The 19,879-nt window shown below is 34.1% G+C and overlaps 1 protein-coding gene and 1 non-coding gene across 2 annotated transcripts; one reads left to right on the top strand and one right to left on the bottom strand.

Annotated features, from left to right (window-relative positions):
* Positions 1-1,664: 1,664 nt before the first annotated feature.
* On the bottom strand, positions 1,665-1,738 carry TRNAV-AAC (transfer RNA valine (anticodon AAC)). The gene has a single exon. It is a non-coding gene; the product is annotated as a tRNA-Val (tRNA).
* A 102-nt stretch (positions 1,739-1,840) lies between these two features.
* Positions 1,841-11,830, top strand: LOC7461537 (mitotic spindle checkpoint protein MAD1). The gene is made up of 16 exons (XM_024598352.2): positions 1,841-2,100; positions 2,181-2,280; positions 2,380-2,540; positions 2,952-3,149; positions 3,241-3,333; positions 3,551-3,667; positions 5,476-5,723; positions 6,127-6,298; positions 7,473-7,583; positions 7,674-7,877; positions 9,566-9,728; positions 9,861-9,951; positions 10,049-10,118; positions 10,444-10,572; positions 10,933-10,971; positions 11,499-11,830. The coding sequence occupies exons 1-16, from the start codon at positions 1,915-1,917 to the stop codon at positions 11,586-11,588; spliced, it is 2,172 nt and encodes a 723-aa protein (XP_024454120.2). The 5' UTR covers positions 1,841-1,914; the 3' UTR covers positions 11,589-11,830.
* The last annotated feature ends 8,049 nt before the right edge of the window (positions 11,831-19,879 follow it).

Here is a 19,879-nt window from a genome sequence, read left to right as displayed (position 1 = left end):
TGGAACACAAAATAGTGCCATGAAATCCCTATGAGCCCATTTGTTTTACATTTCAAATATGTTTTTGAAAAAAATTATTATTGTTGTTTTTTTTTTTTGTTTTAAATTAGTGTTTTATGTTTTTAACTTATTTTAATATACTAATATTAAAATAATTTTTTAAAAATAAAAAATATTATTTTAATATATTTACAAATAAATTTTTTTTTAAAAAAACAATAATTCAGTAATAATTTCACTATTTAGACTTTTGATTTAAGGTAGATTGAGGATCGGTTTTATCTTAATTGTTTTTAATCCCTTGACTTTGAAAGTATTCTTTTAACCTTTTTGTTTATTTCCGGAATGACAGTATTGCCTTGTGTTTCCTCGGAAACGAGAGTGCAGAAGGAGCACTGCATGTATTTATTAAATTATTTATCTATTTAATTTTTATTTTGATAACATTTAATTATTATCGCATAATAAAAAAATAAAAAAATAAAAAAATCATAAAAAAATCAAAGATAAAATTATATTTGATAATAACGTATAGAATAAAGTAATTATCTCTATATTATATTTAATTATAATAAATAAAATATAATAAAATATGAAAAAATTTATTTTATTTTTAATATGTATTATTGTCAAACTTACATATTTAAAACAGTAATTAAATATTATTTTTTACTTTAGTTTATACCGTATGTTGACGTTAATAATATTATAATATCATTATTTATAAAACTACAACTGACTTGAAATTAATAATATTATAATATTTTTAATTATAAAATTAGAATTGACTTAACAGTTTAACCCAAAACTTGAACTGATCCGAATTTAAAAATAAATAGAAAAATAATTAATTTAACCTCACCTGATCAAAAATCTAGGTCAACCAAGGATTAAATATAGAGTAAAAAACCCATTAAATGTTTTTTTTATAAATTGTCAAAACAAAGTTGCTTTGATTATTTCTTTATAAAATTTTGGGTCAGGTTAACCCTCTCGACTCGTGTCCCGAACCTTGCCTAATGTTGACTCCCATGTTAGGGTTTTAAATCATGATAATAATTATTTTTATCTATACGATGACTTGGATCAACCCATGTTGATCCTCCCGACCTGTGACCTAGACCTTACCCCGATCGACTCCCAAATCAGGTTTTAAAACCGTGATAATAACATGTTTTACAATTACATTGACTCGAATTGACCCTCATTATTTATGACTAAGAGCTTGACCCCCGAATAAAGTATTGAAACTATAATAATAATAATTTTTATTTTATATTAATTTGAGTCATCCTGATTTGATCCTCATTACATGTGATCCGAGCTTTATTTTAAATCAGGTTTTAAAATTATGATAATATTTTTTTTATATTGATACATATCAATGTTCAATCCTACTCTTAACATGAGTCTTATTTCAAGGACCTGTTTAGAATTGTGGTAGTGGTTCATAGTGTTTTTTACTTAAAAATATATTAAAATAATATTTTTTATTTTTTAAAAATTAGTTTTAAGATTAATATATCAAAATAATTTGAAATATAAAAAAATAATTTTTAACAAAAATTTTAAGATAACGTGGTTCAACCGCAGCCTTAGTCAAATAAAATAAACAAATGGCCACTGTATAAAAATCTAAAGAAATTAAATCATTTTCTAGTTTTTGGCGTCGCCCGGGCTCGAACCGGAGACCTTCAGTGTGTTAGACTGACGTGATAACCAACTACACCACGACACCTTCGTGATCAACTTCGGAGCTAATAAATATAATACATAATTGATTGCGATGTTTGAGCTTTAAAATCACCAATTGTGGTCCGTGTCCGTGATTTTGAATTCTCTCGTCTATTCAAATTTATAATTTAATCTCTAGAGAGAGGGAGAGGGAGAGGGAGAGGGAGAGGGACGAAGAAGATGATACTAAGAACTCCACCGGCAAAGCGAGCAAGAGGAGGAGCCGCCGACGCAAATGCAAGACCTATCATCGAGAGCCCCCAATCGGAGCACCACCGCGATAATCATCTAGTTATCTACGAAGACAACAACACTCCGCCGCTCCAACACGAACAATTCCTCTGCACCTACCAGTGCCGCCAATTGGTCCTGCTCGCTTAACCACACATTTCTTTCACAAGTTCTGTGTATTTTATGTACTCATCTGCTCATCCATTCAATTTCAGGTTAAATCGGATTTTATAGACGCGTTGAGTAGCGCCGAGAAGCAAGTTCAGGATTACCAGTCTAAATTACAAGAAATCAATGAAAATTTCACCATATCTGGTTGCTACTTGCTACTCTCTTCATTATTATTATTATTTAATAATAATAATAACAATTATTTAATAATCTTAATGTTATTATTATTTAATGGTGATGTAGAAGGTGAGAGGAAGAAGTTTCGAGATAAATTGTTGCAGACAGAGCAACAACTTGCTGCTGCCAAAGGACGCGAACATGCTCTTCAGCAACAACTTCTTAAGGAAGTTAATGTTAACCAAGAAAGGTTCAAGAAACAGTTAGAATCACATGCTAACCTTGAGGTATGCAATCCCAATGCTTCTTTCTTTCTTTCTTTTGTTTTTTAAAAGATTTTTTTTTAAAATAGAAATGAGGGATTTTGGTATGTAAATTCTACTGCTACAATATGTTTGATTAACTAATTCAATTTTTTAGCCATTAATTCCTTTATGTTAGCTATCTAGGCAATCACCTTAATAAACTTAACAATTTCTTTTTTATGAATTGTAATTTTCAGCATTGATTTCCATTATTATGAAGCAATTCTAAAATCACAATTAGGAAGAGTAAATTTTCTATTTAAATTCAGCTTTAAAAGTTTAAATTCTCATGGCATGGTCGGTACCTTCTTCTTTTGCCCTGTTTGCCTGCTTGTAGTATTTCAAACTGTTCCTCTTCTTTGAAAAAAAATGCTCCTTCCATTTCTGTTTTAGGTTAAGCTTGAAAATGAAAAGAACCTGCGCCAGAAAGCTGAATCCTCAGCAGCTTCTGCTGAAGAGAAAGCAAGTGTTTTAGAGGGAAAACTTGGCCATCTTTCTGAAAGCATAGAAAGGGAGAAAAAGCGTCTCAATACTGAGCTTGCGCAGCTGAATAGAGAATCAAAGCATTCTGTTTCTAGAATAAGGGCAGATGTAAGCATCTTAATTTGTGGATTTCCTTTTTTATAATGGCTTAGCTATGACCCGAAGTTCTAGTTATCTTGCTCATTTTTCTTCTATGTAGCTAGAAAAAATGGAATGCAGGGCCAAGCATGCTGAGAAAGAATCAGAGCTGTGGAAGGAGCAGCTAGAAGATCTGAAAAGGCAACTTACGGAGGTGTCTTACTTTTATTCTTGTTTTTTCCTTTTTTCTAAAAGTGGATTGTACTCATTGACTGGTGTGTTTAGTAAGCCAAGCTTCTACTCGGTGTAAATGTTGGTCTGCATTAATTTAGAATGACATGTTTAATAACCTTCCAGAATTCTTAACGTACACTAGAGATATGATCACTTTTTCATCAAATCTTTTTATGGCCTTATCTTTTTTTTTTCAGTGCTCGCATCAAAGAAGTGAGTTGGAGAAGAAATTATCAAGTTTCACTTTTCAAGAAGGTTCTTCTACTGATAGCAACATTTTGGTTAAACATCTACAAGAAGAGCTTAGAAATTTTGTAAGTTTGGTTTCTACACATACCTCATACTCAGATAAAGGGTTTTGCTACTTTCAATGTCCATTACAAGTGATATGGTAATCTGCTGGTCATTCACCCAAGAACTGTAGATGAGTGGAGTTCAGGCAGGCTGAATACTTTTTTCTGTATATAGGCTTCTTGCTTGAAGTCGGTGCTATTTAAGATATTAGGTGAATGCAAGCTATATTCAACTCTGTTCTACCATGGTTTCTTTATTACCCTGGTTGCTTTGACATAAAACTCACATGTATTTGCGCTAAGAAAACTAGAAACTCAAGAAATGACTTTCATTTCTGCATGCAGTTGGGATGAATAATTTGGGAAGTTCAGCTCTTGTGTTCTGGTGGAAACGTACTTTGTTTGGTGGTGTTTTTGTCTTCTATTCTGGTGTATTTATGTTTTGCTGCTGAAATTTGATTTTGAAAGTCCACTTTATGGTTTTTTGGGTAGCAGCAGCAGTAAATTTTTTGCTGGAAGTTTATGGAATTGTATGAAGTGGTGTTTAGGTGTTAGTTGACATGGGATTTGAATACGGAATAATTATTTTTTAAAGGCATGTTACCAATTAAGTAAGGCTGACATTTTGATGAGGAGATAGTCATTGTAAACATGGTTGTAAATCTAAGATATCTCATACTGGTTCTGAAAACAAAGCATGGAACTCCTATTTCATCTTGCTGTCAATTGAGCCTCATCTAGAATATCTTCGCCAAATACCAGCAGAAACATCTTGGTCATCTCCAGTGCATGCCTTAAATTTTTACGGCAAGGAAACTTCTGTACTTTATGTTGTTTTGCGAACATCCAAACTAGAAATCAAGAATAATAATGTTATTCATCCTACTAACCATTAATTCACATGCGAATTCTTGCCCTACAAGGATTGTCACTGTAATAAATAATAATTGCCTTTTCTTTTCTTTTGTAATTTTAGAGTGAATTTCTGTTTTACATTTTTTCTTTGTTATCCAAGTGATTGCTAAGTATAATTGATACATATTTTTTTTGAAGATATAATTGACATGTGTTGAATTATGTATGAAGTTGAATTTGATCAGTTTATATTTATTTGAATTAAGATAATAGTATGGTATTGTGGATTCTCTCTCTCTCTCTCTCTTTTTTCCCTGTGTGTATATATATATATATATATATATTTATGGTGCTTAATCTAATTTTAAGTTTTTGTTAAATATTTGGAGGCCATCTAAGTTTGATAAGTGTTTTAAAGAGCAAAATATTTTTGTTGTATTGAATATGCACACAAACCATATGCTTTTGCAGAAACTCTGGAATGGAGCACTTAATCCTCTGGCACCAAGATATCTCATACCAATTGAAAATTCGGAATGGTTTCCGAAATGGTATTGAAAACTATGATTGTAAAAAGTATAGCATTCTATATTGCCCACAAATGCACTCACTTATATAGGGTTACATTATGGCATTAAGTGTGCATCCAGCTCACATGAAGTAGCAATGCTGGGTGTATGCTAGATGTTTTGAGCAAAAACTTAGAATAAAAGAGATTTGAAATATCTATATCCATGAAGATGGAAATATTCCAGTGAATGTGAAATTGTGTATGCTGGTTGAAATGTTGAATATCCCTATCTCTCTAATTATCAACTATGAGTAATTTCGGGTGTTGGCTACACCGGGTGACATAGGTGTCTTAATATCGAGGATCTCACATCATATATTTACAGCATGTTGCTGATCGTTTCTCTTTCCATGAATCCTTTTTCTTATCGCTAGGTGATTTATCAATGTTCGACATTTTATAGGAGACTGAAGTGAGGGAAGCAAGAAAGATAAGATCTTCCCATGAAAGCATTGAGTTATTGAAGGAGAAATTGCTGGAAGAAAAGGGCCGCAGAGAAAGAGCAGAGTCAGAGTCATCTAAGTTACTAGAATTTGAGTTAAATATGAAGAAGCTGGAGGATGAAATGTCTTCTTGGAAGTTAGCAATAGAGGATATTCCTGGTGTGTCATCTTATGATGATATACCTGTTAAATTTGCAGCATTACAGAAGTATGTTTATTCTTTTAGCTTGTTGGTTTCAATTGCTTCATTATTTAAGTCTGCCGTTAAGCCTTAAGGTTGCCTGCATGTGGAAATATTGACACCCAACTTTTTGATTTTCTTTTTCCTTTTTAAAAGATTTTGTCAGGGAGGGTGTTTTCTGGTGTAAGGTTGAGTTTCTTTCCATTCTATCTGTACTTCATAAAGCATCTTTATTAGTTCGAAGCAATGCTCTTTCTTTACAAAATCTATGGTGTGAAATAGTTCGTTACCTGTTAATATTACCATCATTTTGTTGCTGTGATGGTAAATATAAATTGAGAGCTTAAAGGAAAAGCTCAAATTAGCTGCCTTGACCTTTTTCTCATTTTAGTTTTTGCTCTCTGATGTTAAATGTATCTGTTCAATGCAGAGAGGTGATTGATAACATGATGAAGGCAGGTGAGGCAAATGCACATTTCAAACAAATGGAGGTGGCCTTGGAAACTGCTCAACTTGGTAAACAAAATGCTGAAGCTGAGGCTGCATTGGCCAAAGAGAAGGCAGAAGCATTGAAATTGGAGGTCAAACAGATTGAATTGATGGTAAGTATTAGCTTAGGTACATATATTCTCTTATAACTTCAACACTTCTTTTCTGTTTTGTCCAAATGAGTTTAGCAATTAACTTTTTTGTTAAAGTCAGAGGTGTTTCCTACTCATGGATCTGCTCTATTCAGCAAATTTAGGGGTGGGGGGGGGGGGGGTTTGCCCCTTCTAAATGAATTTCTCATTTTGGCTCTGCTATTGCAGCAGTTTTAAGAAAAATCCTCAAGGTGGATAGTGTTGTTGGGAATAAGAACTAAAATTTGGAATAGTGTTGCATGTGTAAATGGAGTTGTGCATTTTGCTTATCCACTAACTGTGTTTGAGGAGATTCGGTCATTATTATTTCCCTTGTTTAGGTAAATTGAGTTACTCCACAAACAATGATGCAGATGTCAAGAGTCTAAGAGAGAGTTCTGGGGTACTGGGATATAACTGTGTCAATTTTTTTTCAGTTATGTCTTTTGTGGAGTTGATCTTGCTAGCAGAACAATCTAAACAGAGTTGCCATTGCAGAGGCATATGTCTCCATTTTGGATATGTTCATGATACTGCTTCATTTTGTCTGTACACCATTTATCCTTTGCCTTTGATCCCTAAAACTTTTGCACTTTTTTCCTGTCTGGATATCTCCCTTTCTGTCACCAAATTCTTACGAGGCATCATTTTTGGGGTGTAGAGGGCTGTTATGGTTTATGCACTGTGGAGATGAGTGGTTAGGGATTTCTTTTGTTTCCCTTCTCGCTCCTCCTTCTCCTTTTGCTAATTGTTGTTAGAGCTCCACAGGAGCTGTTTCCTCTTTCTTTTGTTCTTACTGACCTGGAGGACGCTTGAAGCAACTCTTGACGGTCTTGAATGAACATTCAGGTGCTTGATGTAGTATTTTTCCTCTTCTCACCATTTCCTCCCCCCCTTTTCGCCAATGATAGTGTTAGAGAAGTGTTTTCTTTTTCTGGGAAGTTAATGCCATGACTTCTAGTTCTTGCTGCTGAAGATGACCCATTTATTGTCTTAAGATGCTAACTGGTGGGGGTAATGCTTGGTGATGCAAATCAAAATATCGATTTTACTATATGAGTATGAATTCATCCTTAACAGTGGTGAACATTCAACATTTTTTTGTCTTCCATTGATATGGTTCAAATTAAATAAATATAGTGATGGCTAATTGCAGCTCTCTATGGTTACTGAAGAAAGAGATAGGTTGAAAAATGTTGTCAATGAATTAAAGAGGCCAAAGAATGATCAAGGAGGGGATGAAGCAGCCAGTGGAGTTCTTCTTCAGGTCTTGGAGTTGAATAGTTCATCTATTTTCCTTGGAACTCTTGCAATCTTTTCTAACAGTCTTTCTTTGCACTTTGCTTTTCATGTCCAGGAACTTGAATCATCTCTTGCACAGAAGGAATTTTGTATTAAAGAATTGGAGAGTAATCTACATGCACAGAAAGAAGTCAATAGTCGCCAATTGGAAGAAATAAAGACACTTAATGATATGCTAAATAATGAAGCTAGAAGAATTAAGTCATTGGAAAGGGAGAGTGACCGGCTTCGTGCAGAGATCTCCCTATTGGAGTCTAAGGTAATTTTAAAGCTATTCCAAGAATTACCAGGCGCTTTTAGGCTTGGGCACTTTATTAAATGTTTTATTGACTTCTCTAATTTCTTAACATCTATTCATCTTCCAAACATGAGAAGGCTCTTTGACATATTCATGTATGAATGATGTTCGACTTCTTTCTGCTAGGAGAAGGTCATTCATGAAGGAGCAAAATATCAGTTCTGTTGAGGAAATCTTGTTAGTTTCCATCATAGGATGATTAAGTCTGTTGCTTCTGATCTTTTCAAAATACGTATTAAGGGATATGCATCATTATTGCCCGCATATTTTTTGTGTGGAATAAAGGCATGGTTTGATGCTTGCAAAAATGTACTTTGGGCAATACTTGGTTTTTGTATCTGGTCTTGTATCCAGATTTCTTCATGCTGGTAATTGTACATACCAGGGATGCTCCCTGGATATAACTAAGTGCTAGGAGGATAATGTGGTTGATGAACTCCCCTTTTCTTTTCAATCCATGGGTTTATTGTTTCTGTTAAATAATGCATGCTTCAGGATTATTGGTTTGGACTCTGTTTGGCATAATAGAGTAGGAACTTCTTAATGCTGGTAGCCGAAGTTCATCCTCAGACAAGGCTTGAGAAACACTTCTCTTCTCATTGTAGGTTCAAGGCTGAAATTTTACATGACTGGCTATGTTCTTGTAAAACTTTATCTCATAGCCTGAAGGCAATTAGTATATAACTTACTGAAGTATGAACTTCTGATAAGACATGTTTCTCATGTCATAAGAACTGTCACATATCTGAAACAGAGTCCTTTGAGCTTCTATGTTAAGAATAGCTCACAGGGAAACACACAGATTCTTTCAGACGCACACATAAATATTTTAGCCCATCTTTTGGTTTTTTGCCAAGTTTTTTTTCCTCACATGTGATGTTTCTTATGATCGTTAAAATTTGCTTGGTTTTAGGTGTGACCTTTATGGACACTAGGATATTTAGAACCGGTGCAAAGTCATAGAAGTATCCTTATTTGTGAGGGTTCAATCTGTATCTGTGCTTAGAGGATTGTATGCTTTGCGCCTGGGCTTATTGTTGCGAAAATGGAACTGAAAATGTTGTATCTGCTTCTTGCCTGTTGAAAACTACCTCATTTTATAATAAGTCAGCCCCCCAAAAATTTTTATGACATTAATGAAGGCTTTAGGTCTAGTTTCCTAGAGCAGTTGTTGCTTGCACTGGTTAGTGTTGGTATTCATACTTTCATATGTATGTTCTCCACCTAAATGTGATCCTTAAAACACAAGAACATTAAAAGTTGGCAATTTATAATTCTTCGACTGTTTCTGAAGTTGCTTTCATGCTCGTATGTGAATTTTCTGGAGTGCTTGTAGAGTAATTTTATTATACCCTGTCAACACCAGGATACCACCAAAGAGATTTTTCCTGTATACCAAACATAAGCTTGGCTGTTTGTTTATGTTCTTCTATTTTCCTGTGATTGTTGATCACATTGAGAAGATGTAAAGAACATGAAAAAGGTTTGTTTAGTGTGTGGTATGTTGAAAACCAACTCTTTTGTGGTGTTCTCTTTCAGTTGCACACAATTGAGATCTGGTTATGTGAATGATTCATTTGTTAAAGATGCTTGATTTATTTTAACATTCAGCTATAATCCTTGACAAATTTATTTCCTTTCCTCCACAGCTAGGTCATGGTGACTTCTCTGCTGCAAATACAAAAGTGCTGAGAATGGTTAATACACTTGCAGTTGATAATGAGGCCAAACAAACTATTGAGGCTTTACGAACTGAGTTGCAGAAGACCAAGGAGAAGTTGCAAGCTGTAGAAGAATTGAAGAGTCAGTCAGGTATCAAGCACAAGCAATTTACCTTGAACAATTATTTTATTTTCCATTCCAAATTTGTTTTCTTCATTACATTTCTGTTCTGGACCTTCCAATACTTCTGATCATACAGTTTCATGATGATTAATTGTTCAGGTGATGCGGGCAAGCTGGTGGACTCCTATATCTCTGGGAAGATAACACAATTAAAAGAACAAATTGCAACTCTTGAAAAACGTGAAGAAAGGCGAGTGATGTTCACGAAGTATTTCGAATTCTTGCATTTTTAAACCACTATTCAATTTTATCATAACCCAAAGCGTTTGATTTTATCCATTGAACAGATACAAGACTGTTTTTGCTGATAGAATCTCTGTGTTTCGAAGGGCATGCTGTGAACTTTTTGGCTACAAGGTATCAAATGTTTCTCACTGCATTTGCAGTTTGACACCTATATTGGATTTACCAATTTCATTTAAATTTGATGGTAATTGTGCCGTGGAAAGTGTCATTCTTTCTGTTTCAAGCTCCAATTATGATAGTTTAACCCTTCATCGTCTGTTTTTAAATAAAAAAGGCATAAAGCTTAGTTGCTAGGACATTCCAAGGTACTAAGATACTCATTGGAGGCATAGGTTCCACTGACTCTTCTCATGTCATTATGAATCAGTTAGGGAGCTGCTGTCTTTTACTTGAGTATAATAGGCTTTTGCTCTTCCTTTGCTCACATCTTTTGCAGATTGTAATGGATGAACACCAGCGTTCTAATGGAATTCCAGTTACTCGGTTTACCCTGCAATCAGTCTACGCCCAAAGTGATGATGAGAAACTTGAGTTTGAATATGAATCAGGGAATACAAACATTTTGGTAAGTTAGCAAATTTAGGTTACATAGAGGTGCCTGATGTCCTTGAGAAATTATTCTACTGACAATAAAACATGCCAGTTGTGTCATGGTGGCATTTGAACTGGAAATACTCTTGTGCTTAAATTCATGTACAGGACTTGAAAAATGATTTCCTGCATAAAAAAACTTTTCCTTTGGTGGAAAAGGAGTGAATATTTTAATTACAGTTTGTCATCTTCTTTTCTTTTTTTGGGTTTGGGCAAATGGGATGCAAAATACTTTTTTGGTATTTAGACCAGAAGAAAAGAATGTTACCAATTCATTTCCGTTGATTTTAGTGAAGAATTTTGAACTTTCTTTTTCTTTCTTCAATTGCAACAGGCTAACGATTACACATCACAGCCCGACATATCCCGTCAGGTATGGAGCAATAGTTTTCCTACAAATATTGTGTGTGGAGTCTGTGGACACAAGCACAGGCACAGGCACAAACATGTATTACTTGCATACCTCTGAATGCTCTTCCTTAGCCTATATGACCTTAACTGGAAAATCACCCGCTCCTCTCATGTTAAAAGTATATGGGGATGTTGAATGTTAATGCCTTTGATTTTAAATGGCTAGGTTGGGCTATAACTTTCAATGCTGGTTTATATGGAAAGTGATGGCACTTTGTTTTGTGTCATTGATGCTGTTAGGCCAAAGATTTTCTTCCAAAATTTGGACCGGCACAGTTGCTTGGTTTGGTTTTTAATGACCTGAAAGTTTGTACTTCATTTTCACTACTTAAAATTCTCAGTATAAAAGTTTGTCATCTGAACTGTTAGCTGAATCTGATTTTTGTTATTGACTACCCGCCACTGCTACTTGCTATTCTAGTTCTATTATTACTGCTTCGTTTCTTGGAATGTGGGGAAGAAACTCATCCAAAGCTTGCACTTTTTCAGGTGGATATATTTATTCGCAAGATGAACTCAATTCCAGCTTTCACGGCCAACCTGACAGTGGAGTCTTTCAACAGACGAACTCTATCGTAAGACCGATAAGAATATCCATTAGCTCAAGATTTTCCTTATTTCTCATGCAAGCAATTGCAGAAACTGTATATTTTCTACCCGTGATTTTATATTCTAGGCACTTGCGTGCTGTCAACTTGGAATGAATTCAGTTCTATAGCGATGAAGAATGGATTTGTTTGAAATATATTACTGAAATTCTGTATTCTGACCTGATTGTGATATTGATTTAAGAGGCGGGAAGAGGGGTTTGCATTTGTGTATGGAAACGTTTAGAGCTCACCTTTGATGTTAGGGTGAATCTACAGTCTTTTGCTCCTAATGATAATTTGAGCGTAGCTGTGCCTTATGCTGCGCATCTAATGGAGAGGTGAAAAGAGGAGACAGACGTGGGGTGGTGGTGGTGGTGGAGGTGCGTGCTATTGATGCCTGTCACCATTTGGATCCTGAACCTGGATTGCTTTATACTCTTGAAAAGTCTTGAATTCTGCAGACAATGTGGCCACAAGTCCTTTGCAGCAATAGTACTAATAAACTGCTGCCGGTGCCATTATTCACTTGTCTCGCATTATTAGCCCTCTTCCATCCTTGCTGGGACCAGTTGAATTCTCCTTTCAAGTATATGCATAATTCAATGCCTGTGATGCGGGTTTTTCCATGAGTAGGAGCTTTTCCTCCTTCAATTCTTTCAATCTGTCATGATGGCGCGCGCGCGCTAGTTGACCTGAAATGGTGATGGCGTAGAGAAATATACCCTAGCTAGCACTGGTTTCTTTCAGTGGAATTATACTAATATCAAGATTGATTACGTTGTTTAATTAATATCTATAGATATATATTTAGTTTCAGTTAAACGGGTAGAAGTCATTTGAGAATTGTTATTATAATGAAAAAAAATACTAATTTGACAATCGATCATACCCTACACTGTTAATTTTAAATTTAACGTCCTCCTTATGTTTGAAATCAAGTCTTTTTCAAAGCTTCTTCCATGTTTTGCATAAAATTATTAAAACGACTTGAATATCCTATCCTTTAATATAATTGATCAATTTTAAGTTTTTCTATAGAATTAATCTTAAGTTTCTTACCATAATTTTATTTTTTCATCTATAAATTTAAATGTGTTTTTTTTATTTATAACTATATATATGTATATATATGCACTGGAGTCTTAAATACCTTGTTGGCTAGCTAAACAGGTCAAACCTTCCTTAAACTTCAAGTCATTTGAGAATTACAATGAAAAAAAATATTAATCTTGAAAGTTTATAAGAGAATTTTACTTGGGAGGATGAGTTTGCAAGTACATATATAAGCAGAGATGGATGCTGATGGTGAAGCACTCCATCAGATATGAGCAGCTCATAGTTTGGTGGGTCTAGACTGAGATTTCTTTCCCTTCTCCTCTTCATCAATTTGTGCTTGCTACAATAGAATTAATGGTATTTCAGTGCACAAGCAAAAGATGATGTGTGTGGCGATATATGGATCGAATTCAAGAGCGAATTTAATTAAGATTTCCTTCATATGTTAGTGCATGCATGAGCAAAATTAAGTTGGATAAAGGGCAAAGGGTGCTAAAGAACGGATGAAGCATGATTTAGTGCGGCTTTCTTTGCAGTGGTGAAGGAACTCAAACCCTGCGCAGCTTGAAACTTCTCTCTCTCTCTCTCTCTCTCTCTCTATCTCTCTGCGTGTGCCTGTACGTGTCAGTGTGTGCTTGAAGTCAAAATTAAAACGTTCACCTTATACAAAGGTAAGCTGTGGATGGCAACTTTCTGTGGCTCGAAAGGCAGTCAAGGATGGGATGAGATGTCTAACATCTGCTTTTGACAATAGATATCATGTAAAGTAGTTGAATTGAAGGGTTTGTGGCCATGGCCGCTGCTTCGTGAAATATTGGAAGAAAGGAAACCATTAACGTGTCAAACGTCCATGTCTGTCATTCCAATGGCTTTAATTTGATTTAGAAAGCTCTAATGTATTGTGATTTGATCACACTAAAGGGGTTTTGGGACACACTGTTCATCTGTCTGAAGCTTGAACTCAAACAGGCTGCTGCTTTCAGCGGTTGGCCAACTTTTGCGGGTTTCTGCATGGCTAGGTGGGGAAGATTGACTTTTGTAGAGTTGACTTTGTGAAGAATAATAAGAAAACTTTAGCTTTATCTGGTATTAAGTACAAATTTGAATTAATACCGATCGATGACTAATTAATTTCTAAACCAAAGGCTTAATTAATTAATGCATTAGCTGTCGTGTGCCAATATTGTACTTTCGTTGCTATTCTACTTGATTAGGTTGAGATTTTGATTTCAACAATGGTCGACGTTTTCTTCACTTATTATGATGATGAACAACATATATCTCTAAGTGAAACAAAGAAATTGTGGAACATGTATCTCTGAGTTAATTTAAATTGATATGAATCAATTTAAAATAATATTTTTTAAAAAATTTATCTTATTAAAAGTTAAACCGAATCTCCCTCAAGTTTTTATCTAATTTATTTATTAGATCAATTTAAATTAATTTTTAATTTGATTCAACATAAAACCCAACTCAAAAAAATCCTTACTAGATCATACGAAAAGTAAATTAATTATAACAAGGCCACAAGTCAAGATGCTGATACACCTTGACATGATGCCTATATAGTTAACAAAACCAAGTATTGAAATGGGAAAGAATCTACTTACCACCATTCATTATTTTCAACTATATATATATATATATATATATATATAGAGTTGAGCAAATAGGCAACCCACACACACACTTGAGCAGCATCTTGCAAGCAAGAAACGCTAATAGCGGGCAAGCTTAGTGATGAGTGTTAAAAGAGAAGATGCATGATTGGACAGTCACAGTAGTTTCTTATATATATATATTGAGGAAAGACCTAATTACAAAAGTGACAATGCATTGCGATGAGTGCTTGTCGTCCAGACATTTCGAAGAGTGGGTGAATAGCCTCATCATATAAGATCATATCTTATTAATTTCTACAAAATTATATATATAGAGATCATGCATCGATCCCACATACATTCATTAATGCTCAGCATGTCTCGTCTACATCAAGGGGGATCATGCATAAATAACACACCACCACTACTACTACTCCTATACTCTCTCCTTCGAAGAGTTATAATCTACGTCTGGTTCTACTGGAAATTTTGAGACTATACAACTTGTGCGGTGGCCGAGGCATCCGAGGATCAGGCAGCATCAACACTCTGTGCGCTTTGGTCACTAATCATTCTAAAACTTTAATTATCTAATTTATTCTTATCATCGTTTGAATCCACTTTATTGCTCTTTTATTTTTTTTAAAAAATCAAGAATATATATAAAATAAAAAGAAAAAACCTTAACAAAGGTAACAAAGCTTTAGCTATATAAGTTGTAGCTTAGACATCAACCTAATTACAAAGAAAAATAAAAATAAAGAAACAAACAACTTTACTAATAAAACAATTACTAATAAAACAACAACCCAACAACAAAACAAAATCAAAATTTAAACTAACTAAGTCGAAATATCTCCAGCTCCTAGCTATTCTAAGAAAGATTTATTGACAATACAACCTTAACCATCACTAATTACTTTGGATTGAAATTACGTTTTCTTTTTCTTCTTCCTTTTCTTTTATTGAGGGAGGTGTTGATATGATATTTGTTTTTCTTTTAAGATTGTGATGTAAAGTATTTTTAAAAATATTTTTTGTTTAAAAATATATTTAAATAATATATTTTTTATGTTTTTAACACCAGCACATCAAAACAATAAAAAATAATTTCTAAGTTGTTTTTTGAAGTTAATTCTTTTTAAAAGTATGGTTAAACTACACTTTCAAATAATGAGTGTGTGGTTACATGCATGATTATGATCTTATCTCATTAACTTTGAATCACCTCTAGATTTTGTGAGGTAAGATTTCCACTTAGCCAAGTCCAACGCCAAATTAAGCAGATGATGACTCAATCTGTTCCACATTATATTTTTTATAGACACAAGTCAAAAATGCTTGGTGACTTATGTATAGCACAGGTCCACTTCGCGTATCCATTTCAGACTTGCTAACCCAGCAAGCAAGCTAGCTAGCTTGCTTCCTGGAGACTTCTTCCCATGCCATATTTTATTATTTTGAGCAAAATTATTGGAGGGATTATTCAAAATTGGCAACATTCTGTATCATTCCAAAATGTGTGATCGATCAGCCATGTAAGGACATGAAATTCTCTAGAGGGAATTAAGGCCATTGACCTTAAAGAAAGGATATATATATATATATAGTTTCATCATTACAGCAATGAAGACGGCGGACCAATACAAAAGAAAAGATAATGAATGTTGTTATATTAACAACGTCAAAAGAGTGCCAATTTGAAGATGAACCAACCCTCAAGATTACCGATATCGTGCTCTCGTGGCTTCCATTATATACCAGCAAATTAATATAATGTTAGAGCCAGACGTGGATAATTGTAGCCCAAACATAATAATGCATGTATATAGCACACAAAGCTAGACCGATTTTATTGGTTTTTTTTGCAATTGTGGAGATGCTTGAATTATGAACGAATTCAAGAAAAAAGGGATGGGAAGGTGTTGGAAATAAGAACCCCACAGACACAGGTACCGGTGTAGAAACCGGCCGGCCCTATATATATAATTAAAGAAGTGATCAGTGCATGCCCAACTACCATTTACTTAGAATCTCTCGAACCTTTTTGACTATCTCAATATACAGTAGTAGTACTAAATATATAAAGGGGCTTTTTGAGCATTGGTTTCTGGGTGGTGCTTCGAACGAATTGGCTTTTCGATAGATATGGAGGTTGAAATTGTGTCCAAGTTCAGGCAGCTGCTTTTGACTATGATTAAAATGGTTTTAGGGTTTAGAGAGAGTTCTTGTACATACGCAAGCACCAAAGGGTCCGCAAGAAACATGCCCAGTATATATCTGCGTGCTGTTAATTCGAGAACACGTGATCGAAAATATATATAAAGGCCAAGGACTTCAGATATTGGATAATAGCACTGTGTATCTTTGCCCACATTCGGTGATCCTTGCGATAGGAGCTTTCATCCACCATGTTTTTTAAATTATAAGCATGAAAGCTAGCTACTACAACAATGCCGAACCTAAGATATTGTTGAAAACAAGATTTTGAAGACTGATCCCAGCTAATATATATATACTTCAAATTATTGAGATATGTGTTTGAAAGTAATCACATGTCTTCTTTATTAATTATAAAACGAATTTTTTTTTTTGTTACTAGTTGATACCCTACCTTCCAAGTATACATGTATGTAGAGGGAGACTGATAAACAATCCTGGAAACAGGTTTCAGGATGACTCGCGTCCAGGAATAACAGTAAAAAGGAAAAGAGAGAACGTTGTCTGGCCAGAACTCTGCTGCTGTTCATGTATAAACATGGCTTTAATAATGTTAATGGGATCCACTTAGGATTCGAAATCCTTGTCTCCACTTTGTCTGCCTCTTTGTCACCTAAAAAAATCTAAACAAAACCAACGTATCGTAAGTCTACATGTTTAGGCTGGTTTGCACTTCAACCTATATTTTGACTTCTCTTGCCGACAAACCAACCAGTACCTGCCACGTTTTGATTAAAAATAAAAAACATGTCATAGATGGTGACGCTGTAATAGTTATTTTGTAGTTTTCCCGGTTTTTTATGTGTTACTATAGATTTAGATATTAATTAATTAACCCAGTCAAGCCTCTCCACACTACAAATTTATTCCAAAGCTTCCAGCTGGTCATAAGCTTTTTATTTATTAAAAGATTAATTAATACATGCATTAGGCCACTCTTGTCACATATATATGCAGCTAGATAAAGATTAGCTACAATTTATTAGCATTAATTAGTTTAATTAACTCATATGAAATATTCTTGATATCTATAATTAATGCGAGATTAATACCTGTCAAGGACCTTTGATCGTTGTTTAAGAGTTTTTGATAGTACTGTATGAGCTATCATTTGTGTTTCTATTATTTCCCATTTAAGCTTTTTTTGTAATAAAATTATGAAATAAAGTTGAAAATAAACCAAAAAGTAATTAAGATTTTTAAATTCAACATCCCTTGAGATTATAAAACATATATTATATTCTTTTAAAAGGTTTTATTAATTACTTCTTTATTTTTAGGATATTATTTTTATTCAATCAACAAATTAAAAACCAACATTAATTAAACCAAGTTGAAAAAAAAGAAGAAAAAAGTATAAAAGCTATATAAAATTCAGGCCAGGCATTTTTCAAGGGTATATATAAGATTATTAATGCTATTGTCGTTGTTGTTTAAAAACAATATGAACTATACAAAAAATAACAACAATAATGCACAGATTAATTATAAGATTATATTAATAATATATATTCAAAATACTAAACAATTAATTATATACAAATATTGATCAAGATCGAATTACCTCGACCCAAAATGCAGTAGCTAGCATACGAATATATACTTGTCTTATAAGTTTATTCATGCATGAATATTGTGACCGGATTCCGCTGCTCTTTTTACCACCATTCATGGTGAAAATGGCCAATATATATATTTAAAAAAGTAATGTGCTCTCTCCTCCTATCCCCTACGCTGCTGCCCTTCTACCTTTAACCTACATCCTGTCATATTTGTCTAGCTTTTTGGAGAACATATATGCAACCATGAATAAGACGTATGGTTTCCTTTCATATTCTAATAATAGACAGTGCTTTAAATTAATGTATTTGCATGAAGAAAGGGATAAATAAGGCCTGGGAAAACAAAAAAAACAGAGAGATATTCGATCAAGGCAATGAAAACCTAAATTAATTCGAGCATCTCATATTAAAAGTTGAGAACCATCTCTCCTTTTGTTGCTTGTAAGAACCGACAGCTAGCCTTTTAACTTGGTTTCCTTGCTTGTGCTCTCCCTCACATTAGCACTCCGATAAAGTAATTAATTAGTATCAGCAACAGTCTGTTGCACCATGCAAGATTAAAGATTAATTCAAAGTTCATCATCTTTATTCGCTAATTAGAGGATTGCAGCCTAATTGCCCACTCCTGCACCACCATCTCTGTCGGCATATTGTTTATTTTGTTGGCCATTCAGTGCACATATATAGTTTAAAGTCTATTTTATTGGTTAATGTACGTATAAATAGCAAGCGATTCTCTATCTTCACTTTATTGCTTAGGCACATTTCATGTCATGTTTAATCAGGAGGAACTAGCTAGATGATACTCGTATTATATCATACATAGCTTCTCCCATTTAATTAAGACATTTTCATTTATAATTTCAAATTAAATACAATTTAATTATGTTGAACATCATTAATTAATTAGATCCACATTTCTTTCTCTTGCTAGCAAAGTACTGTCATTCAACTTAATCCAGGAGGGCCGGGAAGAACCAATTCATCAGTCATTATTATATATCTCAGGGTTAAGGATCGAACAATCATATATATAAGCTAGTTCATCACCAATATTTATACACAAGAGAGGCCAAGACATTGAGCATACGTTGAAGAATTGGCAGCAGCACTTCTGCACAGTGTTGTTCACTGCATATATAGTCCACTGGGTTTCGACATGCCATGTTAATTTGTGTATACATTTGTATGCAGAAACACACAGATGTTAGTATAAATAGACGTTAATTACATGATCCGAACGATCTAGAATTACTTAATGCAAAATGACACTCTTTCATCATAATTAAAAGGGTATATATCCGCAGACCACCAAACCTAAGCCTCCAAAGCTACACAATGCCTTCAATTACTACAAGATCAGCTCGTTTAAATTAGCGTGTTATTCCTGCTTAATTTGTCCACTTTTAACGAGGACCCAGCTATAATTTAAACACGTTATGGGCCTTCCCCCCCCCCCCCCCCCCCCCCCCCCTCCTTTTTTTTTTTTTCTAGTTCTTTTTTAAATTATTAAAACATGAAGAGGTTTTTCAAGGGTAAGAATTGAATGATCGATGACAAGGTTTGGGGCTACGTTATGGATGTCATGCCTCCCCTAATTATTTGTTTTTGAAAATTTAAATTTTATCCTTGTATTTAAGATTCATTCAATTAGGTCCATATATATGAGGTCAATATAGCTCAGGTAAAATATGTTGACTGTCAAGCAACTATATATAAATATATATCAACATGTCGACCTGCCATATTGACTGAATTAATTATTGATGTGGAAGTTGGTATCTTGATTTATTAACTTCAGTCTCTCAAGTCAACAATGCAATTAATATCGTACGTAG

Source organism: Populus trichocarpa, chromosome 3 (genome assembly GCF_000002775.5).
Source record: "Populus trichocarpa isolate Nisqually-1 chromosome 3, P.trichocarpa_v4.1, whole genome shotgun sequence".
NCBI lineage: Eukaryota > Viridiplantae > Streptophyta > Magnoliopsida > Malpighiales > Salicaceae > Populus > Populus trichocarpa.
The sequence above is the reverse complement of the archived record's forward strand: the minus strand, read 5'-3'. Positions and strand labels throughout refer to the sequence as shown.